General features: G+C 43.3%; 2 protein-coding genes across 4 annotated transcripts in view; one reads left to right on the top strand and one right to left on the bottom strand.

Moving 5' to 3' along the window:
• The first annotated feature begins 3,051 nt into the window (after positions 1-3,051).
• sp5l (Sp5 transcription factor-like) lies at positions 3,052-5,243 on the top strand. The gene is made up of 2 exons (XM_036533564.1): positions 3,052-3,443; positions 4,224-5,243. Exons 1-2 carry the CDS (start codon positions 3,378-3,380, stop codon positions 5,241-5,243), a joined length of 1,086 nt encoding a protein of 361 aa, XP_036389457.1. The 5' UTR covers positions 3,052-3,377.
• Positions 5,244-8,027: 2,784 nt separating this feature from the next.
• The window catches only part of arhgef25a (Rho guanine nucleotide exchange factor (GEF) 25a), a 73,188-nt gene continuing 57,696 nt past the window's right edge, over positions 8,028-23,519 (bottom strand). For all 3 annotated transcript variants that reach the window (XM_036532803.1, XM_036532804.1, XM_036532805.1), the window contains 9 exons: positions 21,273-21,362; positions 20,761-20,853; positions 18,820-18,870; positions 18,247-18,324; positions 17,719-17,910; positions 17,316-17,496; positions 15,942-16,159; positions 13,831-13,980; positions 8,028-11,267 (listed from right to left, as the gene is read on the bottom strand). In XM_036532803.1, coding sequence (XP_036388696.1) covers positions 11,166-11,267; positions 13,831-13,980; positions 15,942-16,159; positions 17,316-17,496; positions 17,719-17,910; positions 18,247-18,324; positions 18,820-18,870; positions 20,761-20,853; positions 21,273-21,362 — 1,155 coding nt within the window. In that variant the 3' untranslated portion in view covers positions 8,028-11,165. The remainder of the gene's footprint in view (positions 11,268-13,830; positions 13,981-15,941; positions 16,160-17,315; positions 17,497-17,718; positions 17,911-18,246; positions 18,325-18,819; positions 18,871-20,760; positions 20,854-21,272; positions 21,363-23,519) is intronic.

The following is a 23,519-nucleotide window of genomic DNA, read 5'->3' as shown; positions in this document are numbered from 1 at the left end:
CTCCATCTGCCCCTGGTCCTGTGGGCGTACCGGACGGCAATGCAGGAGTCCACTCGCTGCACCCCCGCAGCCCTCATGTTCGGGTGCAAACTGCGGACCCCAGTGGACCTGGTGTTTGGCCCACCCCCCCAAGCCTGAGGTTGAAGGCGCGCCTGAGCAGGACTACCTGTACCACCTCCGGAAGCGGCTCCGGACGACACACAACCTGGCCAGACGAGCCCTTTCCAGCGCCGGACTCCATCAGAAGCGGTCCTACGGTGCACGGGGGAGGACTTTGCTCCGGGGGCCCTGGTGTGGATGTGCAGCCCCGAGCAGAAGAAGGGCCTCTCCCCAAACTCGCCAGCCAGTGGGTCGGGCCGTGCACCGTGCTGGAGTGGCTCTCCGACGTCGTCTACAGGATGCAGCTCGTCCGGAGGAACAGGGTGGTGGTCCTCCATCGTGACCAGCTCGCACCCTATCAGCCCCTTGCTCCATCCGGGGGGAGTCGGGGACCGAGGAACAGCCGACAGCGTCCGCCACACCGCCGGGGGGCGACGACGGACTTGAGCGGCGGGCTCCGCATCAGCGGCAACTTCCCCAACACCTCAGAGACTTTATTGTCGGCAGCTGGGGACAGTAACCCTCTTCGGCGGGGGCAGTGTGACGTGTTGGGGGAGTGGCGGAGCCCGACCAGCATGCTTTGCGGACTCTACAGCTGCTTATGTATAAAGTTACATAAGGTTTGTGTTCGTTTTGGTTAGTCCCTCCCCTTTTCCTTCATGCTTGAGTTCCCTTTGTGTTGCTAATAAATGGCCTGGTTGGCCAAAATTAGGCAACACTCCACATCATTCTTCAGAATCTGCGTGAACACTATAATATCTTACAATAAGGAATGCCTTATATTTGTTGTTAGCAAATGACACTCGTTAAGTTTTAGCTTTGGTTACTCTGAAGATCAAGGTAAAAATGTAAAAGAAGTGTTAATAAAAGCATAAATCCTTAAATTAGGCTGTACGAGGAGTAGTGAAGATTTTGAGGAGTGTTACGGCGACTTGCTGTACCTCCAGTAGCACGCGGGGGGGCTTTCCAGCATTCCGTGGGGAGTCGGCCTGGTTGCTTGCCTTGTCGATCGCTGCGTTAATGATCGCTGGGATCTCTTCCTTCTCTGTAAGTGGTTTTTCCTTGAAAACTGTAGATGCTAGATCCAAGTCTATTTGAGATAACATGGAGAAGGTAAACAGGGCCACAGGAGTATTGTCTTCCCGGTTCAAAGCAGGGAGAGAGTTGTTTGCACTTCAAAGACTCTCATCTGAGAGGCAGAGGAGGGGGTTGTAGGGGGGTGAAGAGGAGTGGGTGCAGGGACTGGAAATTAATTAGCAGTTTATTTGCAGTAGGCCTAATAAAAAACATAATAAATAAAACCAAAACAGAGGTAGAATAGTGATTGGATCCTTCCCCCTATCTGGCGAATCATACTAAAAAGTTTATAATGGTACCCAATGACTATCTATTTGGCCTTTAATTTAGGTCAAAAAAGTCAATAATCACTGACCCTAAAAGCCGCCCATGGTCGGACACATCTTATTTTGTCATATTTTAATTGGTGGATGCTGATTCAAAGCCAACGCGGGTGCAGTCGTGGTAATTACTGCTATCTGTCTAAATCAGTGTGAATTATGTCAGCTGTTTTTGGACAAGCGTCCCAGATTACAATGTCATTTTTACAGGCTCACTGTCATTCTTATGTTCCTTTACTCAGTTAACGATGATTGTTTTTTTAAAGAGGGATTTCCAGCCGAAAGCAAAGTGCTACGCCTGAATTCCATAATACAGGTTAAACGCTTTTCTTTTTGAGTCAATATATTTTAAGTGGGTGAAGTTTTGCTACAATGATAAATATCTATGCCGTAATAATCATTTTATGTTTTTGATCATTTTTGTCATTTTCTCTCACTTTTTGCTTTTTCGTTTCAATTTATTAAGAAACTAATGTAACTGTAAACATGTCTTTTAATGCGGTTCATTCAGACATATAAAGTATCTTTCAATTTGGGCAGATGCAACAAACGCTGATTACGACGCTACTGTATGACGACCGCTGCGTCTGTAGAGAATTTCGCGTTTGTTTACGCATACCAAAGACCAGCCGGGATTACTCTAGAATTTAAATGTTAATCTGCGTCCCGGTTTTTTTTTCATATATTCCATTGTAAATCAAGAAAAATGAACAACAGGTCTACAGTAAGAAGTGGGCTAACGTTTCTGTTTTAGTGTACTGACATCGGATAACGGTGTTCGCTTGAAACCAGAGGTGTCTGAGCGTCATGCAGATCTGCTGGTTTGACTTGCCAGCTACCAGAGGTGTAATGTGAAGTCTTTTCCATGTGAGCATAGTTATTCACACATAATTAAAATTATACCGGTATTACTTATCGTACTGAATTTATGTTGCTGTTGTTATGTTTTTACCTTAGAGCCCAGTTATTACTAGCCTTTTTAAAAATACTGTCGTTAGTTTTGTAATGCTTACTACAGTTTGGTAGGCCTAGTGCTTGGTTACGATTCAACAGCATTTTAATATAGTCTCCATAAATCTATCGGAAAATGTAAGCCTCAACTAATCTTGATATTTTAAGGTACATCTATTGTGGATGACAAAACGTTTTTGTGTCACAGATCACTCTGGCTAATCCAACAGAACGCAAAGTAACACATAGCCAATCTACAGACCCACTTACTGCATATTGTGCTGTAGAAGGAATTGTAACTGACATGTATGTACTTACGTTATACAGAACGCTATCTACAACGCTGATTTACAAAGTCGTAGCCTATATTACTAGTAATAATAGAAGTAACATATTGTTATAACAATAATAGTAATTTTTATGTAGAGTTCATCCTAACACCTCTGCGCCCGTAAAGGTCCTTGACCCCTCCCACACTCCACGCAGACGAGTACACACCATTCAATGTCTCTCCGAGCGCCCACTCATGGGGCCCCGCTGCGAGCGGCTCTTCACTATAAAGAGCAGATGCAACCCTACTGCCTTTGAAATGGTCCCAAGGATTTGTTGCAACTGGCTGGCCTTGTACTTCAAAAGACAGGCTCTGACAACCACAGCCACTAGTTGTGAAGAACAGAAGGTAGGAGAAAGCTTGTACACGTGTGAGGAGGAACGTTTTTAAAGCCCACACACCCGCACAGCGTGGATTTAGGAAGTGTCAAATGACACGAGATTACTCTATCTTCTCCGACTGTTGTCAGTGTATTGTGGCCTGGCACGGATGTACCTCTCCGTTGTGTCACGCCGTATGATCACATTGTTCACATTAGCCGTTTGCTGTTGTCCGCTTTGGCTTCCAAGCGCTGCCCGTTCTGTTTGCGCAGTGTGGAAATGCGCGGACAGATGGCTGCACTGGCAGTGCCTATGACTGAAAACTTTCTGCACGCTTTCTTGCAGGTGAGTAACAAATTTCTGTTCTTTTTTCAGGTGTCTAATTTTATGCTGCCATTTTTACTTTTTACATTCTTGCTGGTATTTTTTGAATTTCTTTGAACAGCAGGTCCATTGACCCCTCCTCGGTGTTTAACATCAAGTTGTAAATGTGCGTAGAAGTTCATACTTTTTACAGGAAAACCCTCAGTGATCAGCTATCTCAGTATGAAATCGGTGGGTGTCCAAGTTGCTTATTTAATGTATTTATGTATTGAACTGCCAAATTTTGGCTATCAGAGCCCCTTTCTCAAACACATTGTTTGACATATTAAATCTAAATTGTGCAAGCCCATTTGATATATAAAGCACCGTTATGGTAAATTATAAACATACGCTTAAAATGAATGTGAAACAATGGAGCATTTTGCATGTGAAAAATCTCGGCTAAATGCTGATTAATCTGAGATCTAGACTGCCGTGGCGCTATCTAAATAAACTAGTTACATACATAAATAAACTAGTTAATGTTTAATAACTGCGATTGAACACTGAAAGATGTATGGTATGGTAATTTTTACTGGTTTAATTTATGCTGACGTTCTTGATACGTTTTAAAATTCCTTCAGCGGGTGAGGTCTCTTCATACATTTTAAAATTTCTTCAGCTGCGTTCTATAGTAAGAGAGCTACGTCATTGCTTTCTCCAGTACATACGGTTGCAAAAAGTAAATATGCAGTACATGCAAAACTGGATGAGGGCATGTGCTAAACAGATCAATCATGGTAATAAATGTCTCCCTGGCAGGACCGCACCCCGAGCTCTTCCCCTGATGGACCCCCACATCCCCTCCCTGTCCTGGCTCCCACGTGTGGCCAGGCACGGCAGGGGGGCATCGGTGTGGGTTCGGAGGGCCAGCAGTTTATGTATGAGGGGTCCATGGGCTCCTCCGGAATGTTTCTGTGGGGCAGTGAGGTGGCGTCTGCCACCAGTACCACCCTGAGGACCCACCAGGTGGCATTCACCATGCCCAAGGTTCAGTTCCCTGGACCGGCCCGGACCGGGGCTGGGTCTCACCATCTCCATCATCACCATCACCATGAGCTACCCCTCACTCCACCTGCTGACCCCCCCAACTCCTATTCATTCCAGCTCTCCCCCGTCAAGGTGGTTACCTCCCAGGTGCAGGGCAACAGCTCCTACTACCACCAGCAGCAGAGCGGGAGCTCCAGTCAGAACTTCCCCAGTCTCTTCCAGAGCTCTTCCACCAGGCTGTTGGGCAGACATACAGACGGGGAGTGGTGGAGCCTGCCACAGACTAGTGGGGTTGCTGCCGCCAGCCGCCCTTTCTCCCTGGGGAGGCAGCTGGCGCTGGGCCGCCAGCAGCAGATCAGTGCTCTCCTCCAGCGCCCACACAAGGGGCTGCTGAGTGGCGCACGCCGCTGTCGAAGGTGCAGGTGCCCCAACTGCCAGGCTACTGTGGGTGGTGGCGCTGCGGAGCTGGGCAAGAAGAAGCTGCATGTCTGCCACGTCCCAGCATGCGCCAAGGTATACAAGAAGACGTCACACCTGAAGGCGCACCTGCGTTGGCACGCCGGTGAGAGGCCCTTCGTCTGCGGCTGGCTGTTCTGTGGCAAGAGCTTCACTCGCTCCGACGAGCTTCAGCGCCACCTGCGGACACACACAGGAGAAAAACGCTTCGGCTGCCAGCAGTGCGGCAAGCGCTTCATGCGGAGTGACCACCTGGCCAAGCATGCCAAGACCCACCAGAGCAGGAAGTGCAGAGCCCCCGCAGAGGTCCCTCTCAGGGACGTCAAGAGGGAGTGATGTGGAGTCAAGTGGGGAGTGGGCGGGGGGCTTAGAGAAACACAAGGGTAGAACTGATGTTGAACCGAAAAGACAATCTGAGTCACCCCGAGGTGGCATGCAAACTGACCTGCCTCAGCCATGCAGGTGCCAATCAAATGTGACCCAATACATTGATTCTCTCCTCAGCTGATCTATTGATTTTAGCACTCCTACCTGCTGCTCACATGCTGTATCACATTTGTTTGTAAGTAAATGAGCAAGGTCATTCTCCCTATTGGCTTGTTTGTGTGCAAGCTTGTGGCAAAGGATGAAGGCCTGAGATTTGGGTTTTTAAGAGACGTCGTCGTAAGGTCTTAGTGAGTGATGCTGAATGCACATGGATCTAGTGTGCAGCCCGGGAGGTAAATGTTAATTTTATAGCATAAACCAGTGATGATATGAGAACTCGCCTTTGTGTAGTGAGTCAAATATTATGTTGGCAGTTTGCCAACATAGCGCTGGCCCAGATCAGTTTGTTGTGGAAATGTTTTCAACTTCCCAGAGGCAAAACTGACCTCCAGTTAAGGCAGATAGGTGAAAATATAGCTATACACACCCAGGAGACAAATGTACAAAGAAGGGGTCCTTTTCATCTGCTGCTACAAATCCAGCCAATTATACTCACCTCAGCTGTCAGGCACAAATTCAGCTCACTGCAGTTTTACTGTGTTGCTGTTTTAATAGACCGTGACAAACCGTGCTCAAGACATGTCAAGTCAAGCCATGTCAAAGTTTCACAGTCCTACTGCATAAAACCTGCTGTTTAAAGGAAACCATTAAAAAAATCTTCTCTTTAACCAGTTTGCACAGCCATGACTATAAATAGCATAGATTTAAGGTAATGAAACAGAAAGGTTTGTAATATGACATTTTCTCAGAGTAGTTTGACATAGCCCTGCTGCCATGTGTTATATACTCTGATGAAGTGGAAACACATAACTGTTGTATTAGCATACATGCAGATTTGAATGCTGGCCATGATAAATCTAAATTCTCCCACAGTCTGCACATTCTTCAGCACAGATTCTGGAGAATAATGGAGCAGAATAATTGATGTATGTCAATGATAATTTCTTCAAACAGCAGTATAATATAGATTGTTATCACAGGTCTCTTACACTTGACTGGTTTAGTGCAGCTCATTTGATGTGAAGTATCCAACCATCTCCCAGCAATGGATATGCCTTGACCTGTGGCAGAAATCTGGGTTTTCAGTCTTTTCCTTCTGTCATGCTATCAGCTATTAATCTGTCCTTTGAAGCATGCAGAAAGGAGCCCTCAGAGGAGCAGTCAATTTAAATGATGTACATATGTGTGGGATTCAGGGAGAACTGAAACAGCATGTCAAACACATATAAACAAAGACTTTGATCTTGTAAATTTCCTCTGTAGTCCTGTACTGTGCCCAGGCTTGTTCACCATATGATAAATAAATGTGAGACATTCATATATCTACTAGGATATTTCATCTCTGTCTTAGACCAACTACGGTTTGATCACATCTCTCTGTTATCTTTCTGGGTGATGTCTTTTCTGTTGCCAGAGGATCATTGTCCTTTTTGAGTCATATTGTCTGTAACTTAAATTATCTTTATGAAGAGGGATGTGACATGTGTTCTTTTGTTCAAGGGTACTGTATCAAATAACAAAAACTGAATTGAATGATTGAAGAATTGTTTGATTGAATCTGGTTATAAAGTCAGTGTAATATGCTATGAAAGTGAACCACAAATGTTTTCTTATCCTAATATATTTTGTTAATATGTAAATACTGGTAAAATACTGAACACATGAAATGTGAATTTGTTAACAGAAGGCTAATTGGTTGTGGCACTGCTGGCTTTGAGAAAATGCATCAGGAAATAAATTCATTAGTGGTTGTCAGAGCTGAGCAGGACAGCTGTTTGTCTTTGTCATCAAAGTTCAAAGTTGTGAGGGTGTGTTTGGTCTTGAATTTGTTTTTTTTTTGTTGTTGTTGTTTTTTTGCATCCCAATGAAAATGCTTGTGCCAATAGCCCAGTGGGTACCAGAGTTGGATTCTCCCTCTCCCTGTGAAGGCATCTGATGGTGATGGCAGAAACCTCCTTTGATCTTGTCCTTGTGTGAAATTTGATACCCTACAGCCTCCCTTGTCAAGATATACCATATCACCCAACAACATCAGTGTCACTCTGACATGGATCAATCATGCTGAGGATGCTGGGTTGAGATGTGCATAAATGCTGGGTCACCGACAATGTTGTTTTTCTCTGAGGAACCTTGATCTTCCCCAAAGAGTGTGTAGTCCAGAAAAAAATAGATATTTGAGGTGGACTTTGAAGATAGATAGCAAAAATGCACCCTGATATCACACATGCCTGAGCTACAGTATGCACTTACCAGGACAGGATTTGAAGGATATTTTTATATAATTTAATGGAATATATTTGCATTAGTTATCCAAGAGGTGCTTCAGTGCTCCATCACCCAGTTGTTACCCATGCGTGAATCAAACCTCAGTAAGTAGGAGACTTCTACCAATTGAGCAAGCTTTGTGTTATTGTGTATTGACAACAGTTTTAGTTGTTTTTTCACTCAACAAAAACAACTGAAACCAATCACATTTTAATAAATCAAATTGGCGATACCGTGTATAGAGCCTATCTACAGTACCTGTATGGCAATGCTAGTAACTGTGTGCAAACAATTACACAAGTAATCTGAATGTATTTCAAAAAGACAAGATTTATTTGATATAACAATGGTTTGCTATGGTCAGACCGCAATCTACCACTCTTCTTCATATTCCTGTTAATTTTCTTTTCGTGTGGTATTTTTCAATAAAGCATGCACAAGAGCAAGTTTAAGATAGTGTTCAATGTTGTAGAAACTCAGGGTCAGCCCTGGGGCACGTATTTTCTATGGCATTGACTGTAACAAGGGAGTGTTTTAAAACCTCAAGTTCATGGAAGGATGAAAATTCAATAGAACTAATGAGCAGAAATGAAATTGCCCAAGGTTTTTTAAGGGGTAGGATGTACATAGTAAGTGGAGTGGGGTTGACACAAATCAGCTTTGGAACCTGAGATCTAGATTCAGTTGGTTTAATTATTGTTAGTGATCAAGTCACAAAATAGTCAAGGACAAAGGTCTTTGGCTCCCTCCACTGGAAAATAAATGTAATCATCGCAGGTCAAAGCTTCAGGAGGAGAGAACCGCTGCATTACTGATGTCTTGCAACAAAGAAACTTGTTCTGTTCGTTTCTTTCTGCTGTTTTCGGTCAGTGACCTTTTCTTTTGCTCCAATGAAGGTCACTGACCGAAATGTCAGCAAAAACGTTTCTGTTGCAAGACTGCAGAGATTCAGTGTATTCCTCTCTCTTGAAGTTTAGCCTCTGGCCCAATTCAGTACCACCTGACAACTCACCAGGTGTCCAGATACAGAACGCTACTAGACTATTGAGTTATACTGTAACAAGTCCCGTATTAAAACCTGGTTTAAATGACTACTGGTCAAATTCCAGCTCTTCAAATTTGTAGCTGTAATTAAAAATCTACATGATAAAGACCATAGAAGGCAATCGCTATTTAGGGCACTCATTGGTGACATTATATTTGACATTATATGTGAACAAAGAAAAACTAAAATGAAATACATCTGCAGTAGCAGTTCAACTTGTAGTTTTTAGGATCCATGTTAGAAACCAGGATGTTTTCATTCTCAGTCATAGGAAATACCCTCATCTGACTCTTGGCAAGGACACTGTTACCCTCTGATCTCAGTTACATAATCTTGCTGATATCTCAGAAGTGCTGAATGATCTCACATTTTAATTTCCCCAGACAACAGACCCCTTGAAAAATACAGCAAAACACCCCTCACACAACTGAACACCAGTCCAGGCAATTGGTTGCAGGTTTTTAGAATGATAAATACTCTAAGCTCTGCTCCCTACAGTGGATTTATATTACATTTATATGGTGCATTGTACTGAATGCCAGATTATGTTTTGTAAGTCCCTTGAGGTAAGGAAAGCACACTGCCTCTCTCCTCTCTCAGATTTAGTATGAGGGTAAAGCATACAGCATCTTCACTCTTATCACTGAAAGCCACCGGTAAAATTTCCTGCTCTCATTGGCTGAACCAGAAGCCCCAGTATGATAAGCAGACAACTGCAGTGTTGGTTCTGTGATTTGGGAAGACAGCAGCAGGTGCTAGTGTCAACAGCTTTGCGGACCATCAAGGCAATTCAGTCCACCCATAATGTGCTGTCCTTAGCTTTGAGCAAAAGGATTTACACAATTTAAACGTTAATTTCAGCAACTGCTGAACCTTGAGAAATATATGCTTTAAACTGTTACTCGAAGTAGTCCTAAGAGAGGCTTGACTGTGGATTTTCTGAATGGACTGTGTGCACCATACTACAATTCTTTAACATTTCTTTCTTGTCTATACACCATCATAAGCAGAAATATCACATAAAACAGCAATGCTGACCACCTACTGACCAGGTCAACAGAAGATGTATAGAAAGAGACACGGAAGTAGCTGATACAAGAAAGGCAAGGATTTATTGTGCTTCATAAAGGGGGCAGAGCATCTATGACTCAAAAGGCTTCACAATGTCTGCCTTATGCATATCCTGTATGTATGCAATATGATAAAGTCCATCATTTTTCAGTCTGTACACTGCTTTTTGAGCAGAATACAGATGCTCTGTGCCTTTCTCCACAGCAGCTTGTCCTCATTGCAAAGGCTGCTTCTGTGTCTTTTCATGGTAAGCAACTGGCCTTTTAAGCAGCCTAAACCGTTCCATTACATTTGGAAATAAAAGATATTTACAACAGAAAATTCTTCCTGTCCCTCAAACAGCTTGACAGGGGTCCTCCCTCTCTACTGGCCCAGGTATATGTGTACCCTAGTGCGACTGCATTGTCCCTCATACTCTGTCACTCTGTCACCCATGCGACCAGCAGTGTCATGGCCTTCATCAGCTCAGGTGGCCCAGTCCGATGACAGGCACCTCTGGGTTACCTCCAAGCTTCTGCAGAGCATTTGCAGAGAGGCTGCGTGGTCTGCTTTTCCACCCGCGCTCACCATAACCTCCACCTCAGTCACACAGGGTCAGCCTGACCGAGAGCCCCCTTGGGGAGACAGCAGGTAAAGCATTCTGTGGAGCAGGAATCCCAACGTGTCATCAATCCACAAATATACAAATGTTGAAACAGCAGTTTCCCCTTGCTGTACCCTGGTTTTTGGTATGCTTTGGGTGGAGGAAGAGGCACTGTGCTGAGTTGCTTTGGTTGAGCTGCCTCCTGTGGTCTCACTCTGAAAGTCAGCTCACCCAGGCCATGCCAGAGAGTCAGGAATCTAGCCAGAGCTAGATAAAAACTGTGCAGAGGGTGTCCTCCTATTGGTGGAGTATTTTGGCAAGAAGAAATTCAGCATGTGCTTCTAGTGAAAGAGGCCACTTTTCAACAACACACACACACACACACACATACTCGCATGCACACACGAGCATACACACACACACACACATGCATACATGTAAACACACACACACACATACACACACACACGTTCCTACTTCAGTGACCTCCCAATTCAGAAATTGACTTTTTTCCCTTGAACAAATCATGCTGCCCTGTGAAATAAAGTGGTAGAGAGTAAAAGACAAAAAACACAAATCTTGCAGAATGTCTGATCCCAAATGGCTTGATACAAAAACAAAGAACAAAACATGAGCAGGTTGTCCTCGCTCTGTAAAAAAAGAAAAAACTTGCAAAATAGAAAATAACATCAACCACCACAACAATAATATCAAGAAACATTATTGTCAGCCTGTGATGATCTCAAAGATGGAGGCGTGAAGAGTGAAGGTCACGGCAAGCGGCGAGCTCCTGACAGAGTCTCTGCGTTTACAGATCATCTTCGGCTGGGTGGGCCAGGTGGCCAGATCTCTGTGGTCCAGCATGGTCCTCCTCTCTGGATGAGACGCCATGACAGCCCTCGTCTGCTTTCTGTATGCAAGGAACAGGGAGACAAGAGATGGAGAAAAGCTTTAGGCCAACGTTAATGCCCCCCCACTGCATCCGGCATCCCCTGCTCAAATCATGTGATTGCATGGCTGCTTTCACAATGAGGGGGTCTGGCACCTATATTGTGGTGGCCAAGCTAATGCCAAGCTAAACTAAAAATAGTCTTATGCAGTTCAGTTGAAAACTTGTCATTGTAAACATTATGAGCTGCTCTGAAATCGTCAAGTGCAGGTGAAATGTCGCGGTAAACTGAAAGTCCAGTGCAGGCAGTGAGCTTTTGGTCCTAAGCTTTCTCGCTGCTTCAGCAGTGGGGCCTGTTTTGCAACTTGTTATCTCTGCAGATGTTAAGCGATGTTTCCTGTCAGCCCAGGAACTGCTATTTTTAATGTCTTTTCCCACCCACTGCTGCAACATGATTGCCTTTCTATACACAGGATATTTAATGAACCTTTTAACCATCTGCTTTCCCAGCCACAACAGAGGTGTCTGCTGAGGTGGGAAAAACAAGCATTGATATTATCATCTAATTCCTCACCAGACACTTTTATCCAGGGCAACTTACCCATTTAAATGCCCATTTATACAGCTGGACTTTTTATGGAGGTAATTCATGTTAGGTACTTGGGTTATAAAAAGTATCTGATGCTGACTGAAGCAAGAGTAGCAGTGAATTGAACGTGCAACCTTTGGCATACAAGCAGTGTGCGAAATACCCAGTGGCAATCGGGGGGTCCCCCCTACCCATACCTGCCAACATTTAGTTTTCAAAATACGGGAGGTTTTTCTGGGGAGTTTGGATAGTAAATAAATAAGTAAATAATTAATTGTATGTAGTGTGTGGATTGTGTGTGTAGATTTTGTTTCATAGACGATCTGGCAACTTGGGTAACGTGAGACAAACATACAAAACTTATGGGTCCATGTATGACGATTAGCTTTATTTTATGAAAACTTGTGCACGTCTTTTGACCACAACTTTTGAATCATTGCAATGAACAGCAAATACATTATGTTGTGTTTATTTTTCATACAAAGTGGGATGTAATGTCAGCCCTATGTTGGAGACAATGCAGAAATTTGCTGTGATTTCAAAACTGGATTACTTGACAATGCTTTGTCGCACAGAGTTCTGCTGTTTATTTTAATATGCGGTATGTTGTGAAGTGATAGGGACTTCGTGACTTATTCAACTGAGAAGCAGGAGTGAGAAAATGGGTGAAGATATTACTTTGCAGAAGTTTGATCTGTCTTCATAACGTGATTGCTTCGGTATGTACAAATATGTGACTAGCATCATTACAAAGCTCCGGTTCTGCCCTTCCTTGTGATATGTGTTCCATATCTATGCAATGACGAGTTCATGAGTAGGCTAATGCAAACAAGAGTAGCCTAATGGGTGTGGAGATGGACGCAGAGCTGTATGCAGATTGTAACTATGATTAAATTTGATGTAAATTCAAAATTATTTTTCTCGTCCACACTTTGTCACATAGACAAGCAACTAGCATCGTTAGCAATGAACACTACATGAGCAAGTCAACCAAGAAGAAGGGATGTGAATTTGGATGTAGGCTGCGGCTGTCGGGCTTTAACGATTTAAAGACATTTTTAGTGACAATTGCAAGTGACAAATAATTTTTTTTAAAGATTTTTCCAGAGACCCCCATTTTTCCTCAAAATCTTCTCTGTTTCCTTTTGCCTGTGAAAGGGTGGGAGATGGGATGGGTGTGGGGTCTGGGAAGCACAACACCACTGTTTACACTGAGCCTCAGAGTTACTGAGACCACCACAGATGACAGATTTTTTAACAGCAGCTGGAGTGCTTTTTAGGAGGACAGTTCTAATTTGGCCATCTGAAATCACTGTTTTTCTCAGCATTTTTGTGCCTGATTTTCCAAACACTCAGACAGCTGAAAGGCTCTCATATGCCATCTTGTCACCCACACCCCTCAAAAACAAGCAATCAGGACTCTGATAGTGATCTCTGGCCTCTCCCTCTTTGTCCTGACTGCTTCCTGTTTGTTCTGCATCAGACCATCCAAGCCTGGGCAAATAAGATACAAGCCGAGTAACTGCTTTTCTGTTAACGAAACATCCACGATCTGAGGACAGACCTGTTTCCCTCATGCGCAGTGTCCTGATTCTACACACCACTACCTCTGTACCACTGAAGAATGACAACAGGATGTTCTGACCGTCTTAAAAAGTAATCAAGCCATGCACAACACACAGCACAGCAAGACTGAGGGCTGATGTATCAAGGATTCAAACTCTAGGATATGTGACCCTCAAGCTTTTCAGCAAAGGATAGAGGTAGCTATTTTTAAAGTGGTAGGGAATCTGTTTCAAAATGAATGCAAAAAAGTCAATGTCTCAGAATCTGGCCTCCTATTTCTGCCATTCTGGCATAACTAAACTTAGAATTCTTACTCCTTGTCCTCTTATAGTGTGGACTTCACCGCACACCATAATTGTGAGTAGATTAAAGGATGTAGTTGTCCATTACTCGCAGCAGAGGGCGGCCTTTGCCCTCTGTATTGGATACCTGTGTGCATAGCCCATTGGACATGCCCAGGCAGTGCTGGGGTTCCACGGGTAGGGAAGGCTGCTCGGTGAAAGCCAGATGAACATGGGCAGGAGACACCATCTGGGAATCCAGGTTCGATTCCAGGAGGGTGTGTTGTGCTTTTGAAGACTGCAAACACATTGAAACAGAGAGAGAAAGTGCATTTACATTACATTACATTATTTAGCAGATGCTCTTACCCAGAGCGACTTACATCAGTTACAATGTTATCCATTTATACAGCTGGATATTCACTGAGGCAATTTGGGGTTAAGTACCTTGCCCAAGGGTACAACAGCAGTGCCCCAGCGGGGAATCAAACTGGCAACTTATTTGGTCACAGGTCCCGCTCCTTAACCACTATGCTACAATGCCGCCTTGCATCTCAGGTCAAGTCAGGGCTCTGTCACAGCACTTTGTACCATTTTCTCCTCAGAGGAGGGCCGCAAATTCACTTTCAGATTTTGTAATATTTGATGATACTGTACCATTCGTTTCTGAACAATTGAGTATTTTTAGTGCATGCCTTTCTGTGCTCAGCATAATGACTTATGGGCAGCTATAAACTGAAAAAACAAAACAATAAATTTGATTGTGCTGGACCTCTGAGGAGACAATACAAGACCAAATCAACAGCACACAGAGTCAGCCTGACCAGTCGAACAGGATGAGCGGCATCCTGTTGTTTGTGGTTAAACAATGCACTAGAAACCCAGTGGTAACCTGTGTGCAAGCAATAGGGGAGGCAAAGAATTTACCTTTAAACTGATAACCTATTTTTAGCTGCTGTGCAAAACGAGGATCCCCATCAGCAGCTGATTTTTTACTTCATTGTGCCTGATGTTAGAGCATCACATTCCCTGCTATATGCCCTTCGCATTCAACAATTTTAATTTAAACAAAAAAAATCTCCCTTCATTAAAAAATACTGTCAACAAAGAGAGCTGAATTTGGTTTAACTTAAGCCCAGTTGGGCTCTAACTAAAAACTGAAATGATTTTATGTGAAGTGTTAAGAAGGTCATGGCTGTTGATGGCTGATCCTTGTTTAAATAGATATGCATTTACACCTATGAAACAGATTCAAGATCATAATCAAATAAATGATCAGTGCAAAGGGAGAGTTTTCTTGCCTCCCCTGTCTGGAGCTCACTGGCTGAGACTGAAGTTCAGACCTGGGCAGGGTTTCCGTTAAAGTAATAAAAAATTGATGAATTAAAAACTTGCCGGTGAAAAGGTCTGGTAATAATGCTCTTACAAAACGTAGCTATAACGAAGACTATCCCTAAACAGGACATTTGTGTTTTGACAGCGAAACAGCCTATTAACAGCCTACAGTACTTTTTTCCCCCAAAAGGGTGAGCTCTTTTATTGCACGATACTTGCTACTAGGTCCACTACTATTCAACTTTGAAGCAATTTATCAGTTGCCTTAGCCTTTATGAGTTCAGCAAGCTGTACCCCGACTGGGCTACACTGGCTAAAATTGCCTGTGTTCTGCCCATGTCAAGCGTGCCAGCAGAGAAGGGCTTCTCTCTGTAGAATCGAATTAAGACAGAGCTGCGAAGTCGTCTGGAGGAAGAGAGAGTGACACGGCTTATGCGCATTGCAAGCTTCAAAGACACATTGGACATGTTTGATTTCAAGTCGGCAGCAGAGGACTTTGCCGCAATGAAGAAAATGAGAAAATAAAATGTTACCTGATAGCCTATAGGCTACATTTGATGCCATGTAGGCCTAGCCTTTTTTTTAACAGGCTACAGATGTTACAGGTTACAGATTTTTCATAATAGCCTACATTTTAGCAGCTATTATTGAGGTTTTGCTCAATCGTTACTGTTTGTTTTGTTTAATCATTACTGTTCATTAAATAGTCAAACTGATTTGAGGTCGTTGTCATTCTTTCATCAACCTAGGTGTACATTATATTTGTGTTTCTAACATAGACTGTTATTGAAACATGACCGGTAAGTTTCAAATTTGTCCGGTAAAATAAATTCTTTCCGGACAATGGACTGCCAAGAAAAAAATCCTAGCAGAAACCCTGGACCTGGGGTGTCAGAGGTGAAGCCAGACGGCTGGGTGCCCTACCTCAAGCTGGGGGTGCAGGTCTGAGGGGGCATGACTGGGCAGGTAGAGGGAAGGCAGAGAGGTGTTGCAGGAGAGCAAGCAGGGCAGGCGGTGACGGTCGATGGAGGCGGAGGAGTGAGGGCGAAGGGCAGAGGCTGAGGCCATGGGGGCCCGCATGGCGCGGCCAAGGCTGTTGGACTTGCTCTCACGCCGCTGGTACTCAATCGGAGACTGCAGGGCTGCAGGGTGGAAGAAGGGGTGAGTGACTCAAATCATGGCCCATTGGAATGGGTACAGTGTGTGCCTTCTGTGTTCCTCAGCTGCAACTTCTAAATAGTTAACATCCACATCCATCATTGTACATACTCTTGAATGAGCCTATCTGTATTTTTACTCACTATTTTCAAATATATCACACTTTAGTTTCATAACCCATTTGTTCTCTTGTTGTCCACATTTAATTAATGTGTCAACATTTATTAACAAAGCATGGCTTATTAAAAACAGTTAAAACATGATTATTTATTAAATAATCAGAACATACAGAACAACAGAAAATATGTTAAAAGTATGTTAAAAAATAATAATTTCTAAATTCTAATTATTTATTCCATTATTATTTTAATTATTTTACACTCCTGAAACTCTTAAAGGTAGAAGAAATGGACAGAAAGAAAGGCTCCACAGTCTCAGTGAAGGTAAATGGTGAACTGCTATTGAATTGCATAAGAATGTATTGCATGGGTCAAAGTGTAGCGGAGCTGAAGTGATTAGCTCGTGTGAGTCCTGCGTAAAGCCTTAGGTAGCGGGTAGCAGGTAGCCGAGTGGTTGCAGCGGCTACGTCACTCCCCCTGAGACCTGGTTAAGTAGCGTTGTCGCCGACAGGCTAACGGCAATTTGCCTTTAGCTCAACTGGCAACGACGCTGGCTTTAAGGGGTTGGCAGCGAGCAGTAAGAACCTCGGTTCGAAACTCGCTCGCTCGCCGACCCACGTAACATCACATTAAAAAAAAAAAACACAACGCAAGAGACCACCCGTTACAAAAGGTCAAAGGATAAACATAAGGAGAAGATGGATGTGTCCGACATTGCACACTATCATGCAGTAGTATGCTTAGCAAGTGAAAGGGAGAGTCCAAAATGGAAGAAATGGCAGATAATTTGATCATCCATATAAAGACATGTAATGGTTAATGTACAGGTTGTAGTATGGCAGCAATATATCACAGCTAACTAGCTAGCCTGACTAATGCAGCTGAGGACAAAGTTTGGTAACACAGAATTATAACGCAGAGGTGTGTTCACAATTGGATATGCTGTACTAGCATTAAGCTAATGGGTAATTTAGGACTCAGTGATGATTTTCAGGCTGGGATGCTTGTTGTCAGCACTTACCATTCAGGAAGTTGCGCTGGGTTTCAAGGATCTGGCTCACATTGCTGACCCAGACTCTGCGGATATCAGGTGTGGCCGCCTGCAAGACTAACTGCACTACTATCCCGTCTGCTCCACGAGAGGTTAGCACAAAGCGGCAGGGGTCTCCGTCCACACTGTCCTCCACTCCCAGACAGCTGACCTGGAGCATGGAGCAGAGGGCTCATACACACACAAACACACACACACATTCTCAAACACACAAATGTTCACACACACACACAAGTGCATGTGTATACAACCATGTCCACCCCCCACGCACAAACACACACACACATTCATATTTGCATGTATACACAAACATTGAGGTGATTGTGTTTTTGGGACCTTTGGGAGGTAAATATTCATATAAAAAGGAAAATACCTTAATGCAGTTCTTGAAGATGTATCCTGGGAGAGAGAAGCCTTTCTTCCGGTCGATTGGCTCACTGAAGATGACAATCTGCTCGAACAGGAAGACCCGCCTCTCCTTGGCACGAGACAGGAAGCTACTCTCCTGCTCTGTCACAGTGAACGTATCCTGTAGGAGCAGTTTCCCCTGTGCTGTGATCTTCCCCTGTTTGGAGCGAGTATTTAAGCCAGGCCTTTGAGTAAATAATGTAATTTTTTACTCCTCCTTTCCCCTTTTATACAGCCAATATGCACTAGGTGTAAATTCACAGCTCACTCATACCAGGGGCCAAATTAGGAAATACAGCATACACAGAAATTTAAGTTCAAATGTCTTTGTAAATCTTTCAAGTTTACACAAATTTAAAATGCTAAATCCACCAATAAATGAGATAATCTGGCTGCACCATTCCAAACGATGCGTGCTGTTTACTGAGCCAGTCCACCTCCCCACATTGCCCTGTCAGTGGGGTTTCAATAACCTGCAAAAGGGTCTGCTCACCTCAAATCCCTGCAGTCGCCCCACGTTCATCATGTCGTTGCAGCGTTTGGGCACAAAACACATCACCTCCACCGCTTTCTGGTACAGAGAGATAAAGGGAGAGCGGTACGTCACCTAACTGCTGAGAACAGGAAAAGCCCTCCATCAACCATGACGGCAGTGAATTGCACAGAGAAGCTTTCAAAATGGTAACATCATGGGGTCCAGGTTAAGACTGTATACCACCATGGCTGTGAGAATTTCTGCTAGTCTATGCCATTAAATATCAGCTGTGTGTCACCTCAGTGCTCAGCAAGTCTTGCATACAAAGCTGACAAGCAAGGCTTTACACTTTGTCAATAGTTCCTGCATATACACAGCATTTTAAATTATGGTCTAAAGTGCTTTCTGGCAGTGACTAAGCAATCCTCGTAACATCAGTTTCCTTCATTCTCCCATTCAATCACCAAGTACATAGCTCTTTCAAAGAAAAGTCAACGCCATGACTTTACCACTAGATGGCAAAAAGACTCCTATAAGGGCACCATCAAAGTAGTCACAGCACCTTTGACTGAGATACAATGCATGCAGTACCTCTAGCTCTGCTGTGTCCATCCCTGCCTTGGTGGAGTATTTTAGGAAATCCTGGGGAAACATAGAGAAGTTAAAGAAATAGCTGTGTTACTTTAAAAACTATATGAAACTGTATGAAAATAACTATAAACATGCAGTAGTATGTGTGGTTCTAACATTCACTATGCACGAAAAATGTATGCAATTCATTTTTTTTTGTTCCAATTAATTCATGTACCGATGGTACCAAAAAGTAGCATTTCTAATCACACTGAAATGATACTAGATCAGATACTGTGATATGAGATTGAATCATTCAAATTGCATAAGCAATTACATTATAAAATGTTATGAGCCTAAATTTCACTCATTACATTCCCTATTTAAATAGTTGATTAATTGAATTGCCATGTTATCAGACCCTTAAAGTACATTGTACAACTTTAAGACTCTCTCTAATTCTATCTGCCCAGTGCCGGCCAGAAGCAGATGTGCTCCCCCTCTGAGCTGGGTTCTGCTCAAGGTTTCTTCCTGTTAATTGTGGAGTTTTTCCTTGCCACCATTGCCTTGCTCTCAGGGGGTCTCAGGCCTGGGATCAATGTAAAGCTGCTTTGTGACAACCTGTGTTGTAAAAAGTGCTATACAAATAAAATTGAATTGAACTGAATTGAATTGATCATAGTGGCTTGCATTGATGCTCTTCATGCTGTTCTATACTGTTCATGGGAAAAGTCAACACATCCACCAGTCATGAGTGGCAACACCTTTTACATCACAGTATCCTTATCACTACACTGGGACAATGAATATCATTCAATCCAGAGGAAAGACCTCCCTCCAATGAGTGTTTTTCTTATTCCTGCCATATTGACTGGCATCCTGACACTTCCATGCTAAGCTGAAGCGTTTTATTTCTTTAAATATTATATGTGGTAGATGCAGCGTAATCAATGAGAGATATTAAATTCACTGTATTGAAATTCTAAATGCTTTTTTGCATTTTATGTCCCACTGCACATGTTTGAGTGTCCGATTACTTGTAACTGGGCCCAAAATGATTGAAGTGGAGCAAGTAATAAGTGTTAATATGATGACTCTCTCTCTCTGTATTTTTGACTATATACAGTTGATTCATTCATTCTTTCAAATGAAGATCACTAATTCTCATCTGTTGCATTATTCAAATTGTCTGGTTAGCCATTTGACATTGACTGGTGTCATGTCTTGACGCTGTTCTTTCTGTGTGGGTCTCTGTGCATTCACAGCAAATCCTGGTCTTAGGAAAACTTGGTTATGATTAATAGGGGAGGCAGGGAATGTATCTTTACAGCTGAAATGGCCTTGTGCCTGTTAGTCTTGGTTGAAATCCTTACTGTGTGTCACCCTGCTGCAGCTGGCTCCTTATTACTAAACTAACTGTTTCTAATGTCATTGTGTTATCTTTGTGCATGTCCTACTAAAACAGCTTTAATAAAACAAAGAGCAGGGATATAAAGCAAGCTTGTCTTCAGTGCGACTGAAGCAATTTCATGTGAAGTGGAAGGAAGTAGAGTTACCGTATCAAATGCAAAGTAAAAGGAAAAAGGGGTCGCCTGCCAATGTGCTTATTTCGATCTGCATGCTCATTAATTGTGAGAAACCATTAAGCACAGGTTCAGGATAATTCTGTGATAGGTAGAGCAAGCTCTCCCGTTCCCCTGTCTGCAGCTCACCAGTCTCTGCCATGTGACATTCTCTTGTGTTTTTTTTTTTGTAAACAGCTTTATTGAATTCATTGTTCCACCTCATTAGGCCGGCAACTATGTATTTGCAGTGCTCAGGGTGCGATGGTGTAGAGTGATATACGCAGAACAAAAGTCAGAGCAGAAGGCCATTTATTGCCCTTGCTGAGAAGCCCTGGGGTGGGGAGTAGAGGTATTGGGAGGGGGTTCAGGGGTGGGAGAGGGCAGGGCCATGACTCACCTTCAGCAGGAGCTGATACTTCATGATTCGCTGTACAGGTTTGATGAGCAGGTCGTTCAGCTGCAGTCGATGTCCCAGCTGTTGCTTCAGCTCCTGGGTACAGACAGAAAGATACATTCTCACAGCCTGGCCTTTCTCTCCCTGCATATGGCTGAGCAGTGTGACAGCTACTCACTGTAATTTTTACTCCTTTATTTACAACACATTCAGACAGCCTAAACCAGTTAATAGAGATAGTAATCTGTGTCCTTCAAAGGACACCAAGGATTGCTTGCTGATATATCACCAAAAGTTTACCTTACAGTTATGATTCAAGACCATTGTAGATCATTGTACATAAATGGAACTTGGTAAAAGTCAACATGTGTTTGAAAATAAACCCAATGGATAAACCTAAATAAGCCCAAGTGCTTTGGAGCACACACCAAGCCAACGGTGCATCTGTAAGTGCTTGGGATCCTTTGGTTTTATTTACTCACGGAGCCAACACAGATTTTTAAAGAGGCACTTACCTCAAAGTAGGTCTCTATATATTCGGACACAATGTGCTCAGACTTGGGTTTGTTCTGACAGTAGACCACATACATGTGGAGGCGTCTCTCCTGGAATCCAAATACACAGATAAAATTTAATAAAGAAACATCTACATGTAGCATTGCTTATATATCCAGGCCACAGAGATTAAATTTAACACATTATCCATGCACACAGCTGGATGTTGCCTGAGGGAATTCTGATCTAGTACCTTGCCAAAAGGTAAGACACCAACAGCCTCTTGTTACAAGTCTAGTTCTCTGACCACTTCACTACACTGATACTATATAAACAGACCATGTGACACAGAGATCTTGCTTCAGGCTGTTCAGGGGAAGGCTATGGTCAGTGACACAGCAATATCTAGTCATGTTTTGGAAGCAGGGCTACAAGCAAAAGTGAGTGAAACAAGAATAAAAATACAGTACAAAATAGAGCAAATTCCCGGCTCAATGCATGTTATGTATGAATATGATTTTTTGGAGGGACTCTCTGAATGTTTCAAAACATGAAAGAAAGGATTGGTTTGTAAATATCACCAGTTCTTATTAAGTTATTAGCAGCATTTGTGCTATTCTCAGAACACAAGAGGTCAACATCTGGACTACTTTGGGGAAGCTTACAATTAAGTTGACCAAATGTCATGGGTGGGGAGAGAATGAGGCTCCATGAACCCCAGAATCAGTGGACCTATCATGTTATCTGGGACTCAATAATGTGTATTAATAAATATTTTGGAAAGCAAAGTCTTGATTGATTTAAATAAGTCAGCGATTGACAGTATGTGGCACCCATTAAGAGTTAATGAAGCCTCTCTCTCCTGTCATTAACTCTCATATTCAGACCACACGCATATCTGTTGTGGACAACGAGCACTGCTGTTGACTGGAGGATCATTGAAAAGTGTGAGGACTCAATGGCAGGTTGATTTGTGACTATCACATTAATGCTGCTCTGACTCAAAACCCTAGAAAAATGATTATGTGGATTTAAGCGATGCTTTGAAGCGGACATGCTCTCTTGCAGGTAAGCAGTGTTGCATAACTAATTGGCAGCAGAGAGCCACTGCCACAGACTCCAGCTGTAATGCAGACTTGTGTGAGTAGGTAGGCGCTCGGGTGGAATACACATTATCCTGAATGTTACCATACACTTTCAAAGCCAGTTCCGTCTTCCTGGCCACCAGGAAGCTGCCAGATCTACCCTTGCTGGGGGCTTTTATTGCACCTTTCAGACAATCCCAAGACATTCCTGATTGGACCTGGTTACAGCCCCACGTGTGAAACTGAATTTTGAACCAGATTCATGCACGTTCATTTCTGGCCCAATGCCTAGGCACATCCCACAAAGGTTTGGCAGCAGATGGAACAAAAGCCTGTGGCACTGCTGTTGACTCCCAGTTATAACCAGCTAATGACACAGCCCAGGTGAAACCATCAGATAGCATGGACATGAAGGCTCAGCCTGTGATCGGAGTGAGCACCTATACTGTAGCTGTGTTTTGACAGTAATGAATCTGGTTTACACTGCATTACACCCACTGATAACAGTGGCTAAATGAGTTAGCTATCCAATCCTTTCCACTCTCATCTGGTCCTGGTGTAGAGCCTGCTTTTAAAAGACTCCTGTGTGGACCCATCATTGGGGAGGGAGATGGCGGGAAGGAAGGGGAGAGGGAGAGAGAAAGACAGAGAGAACACTATTTACTTATACCTATTTCCTTACTCTTGCAGCTCTGCATGTTGACGTGATGTTGTGTGTGTTTTTTTTTTACTTTTCAAAAGTCTATTTAAGTTTATTACCCAAAGGATGTACTCCATAATATTAAATGGTTTCAGTGACCTGGACGAGAATGATTTCATTCTATCCAATTAATTAAACCCATTAGGCTTATTAAATAATAGTGGTCTGGAACTGGGGCAGAAGCCACAAGACTGTGAAAAGTTCAAATGATTGTTGCAGGGCCTCCCCTCCACAATGCGCCTCCCAGCTACGTGTGTGTACTGAGAACTTCCTGCCTTTCGGGCCGCGCCTCCTCAGACCGGGGACCGAGTCACGCGCACAGCTGTTTATTTTAATAACTGTTCTTAAATTTCTCCAGCTCATTTTGCATGATGTCAACCATGCACTGGGGTTCAGGATCGATTGCCTTCCCTGAGGGGAACAAAACAGCGCCATCAAAGCACTACACCCTGCAACACTGTTGCAGCAGCATTTATTATTAC

The sequence above is a fragment of the Megalops cyprinoides genome, chromosome 7 (genome assembly GCF_013368585.1).
Source record: "Megalops cyprinoides isolate fMegCyp1 chromosome 7, fMegCyp1.pri, whole genome shotgun sequence".
Taxonomy (NCBI): domain Eukaryota; kingdom Metazoa; phylum Chordata; class Actinopteri; order Elopiformes; family Megalopidae; genus Megalops; species Megalops cyprinoides.
Note: the sequence above shows the minus strand (reverse complement) of the source record. Positions and strands in the feature narration are given on the sequence as shown.

Excerpts from the sequence above, each read along its gene's own strand:
- sp5l (XM_036533564.1), top strand. The coding sequence starts at position 3,378 with ATGCGCGGACAGATGGCTGCACTGGCAGTGCCTATGACTGAAAACTTT. Across the intron at positions 3,444-4,223 it reads TTCTGCACGCTTTCTTGCAG|GACCGCACCCCGAGCTCTTC; the intron begins GTGAGTAACAAA and ends TCTCCCTGGCAG.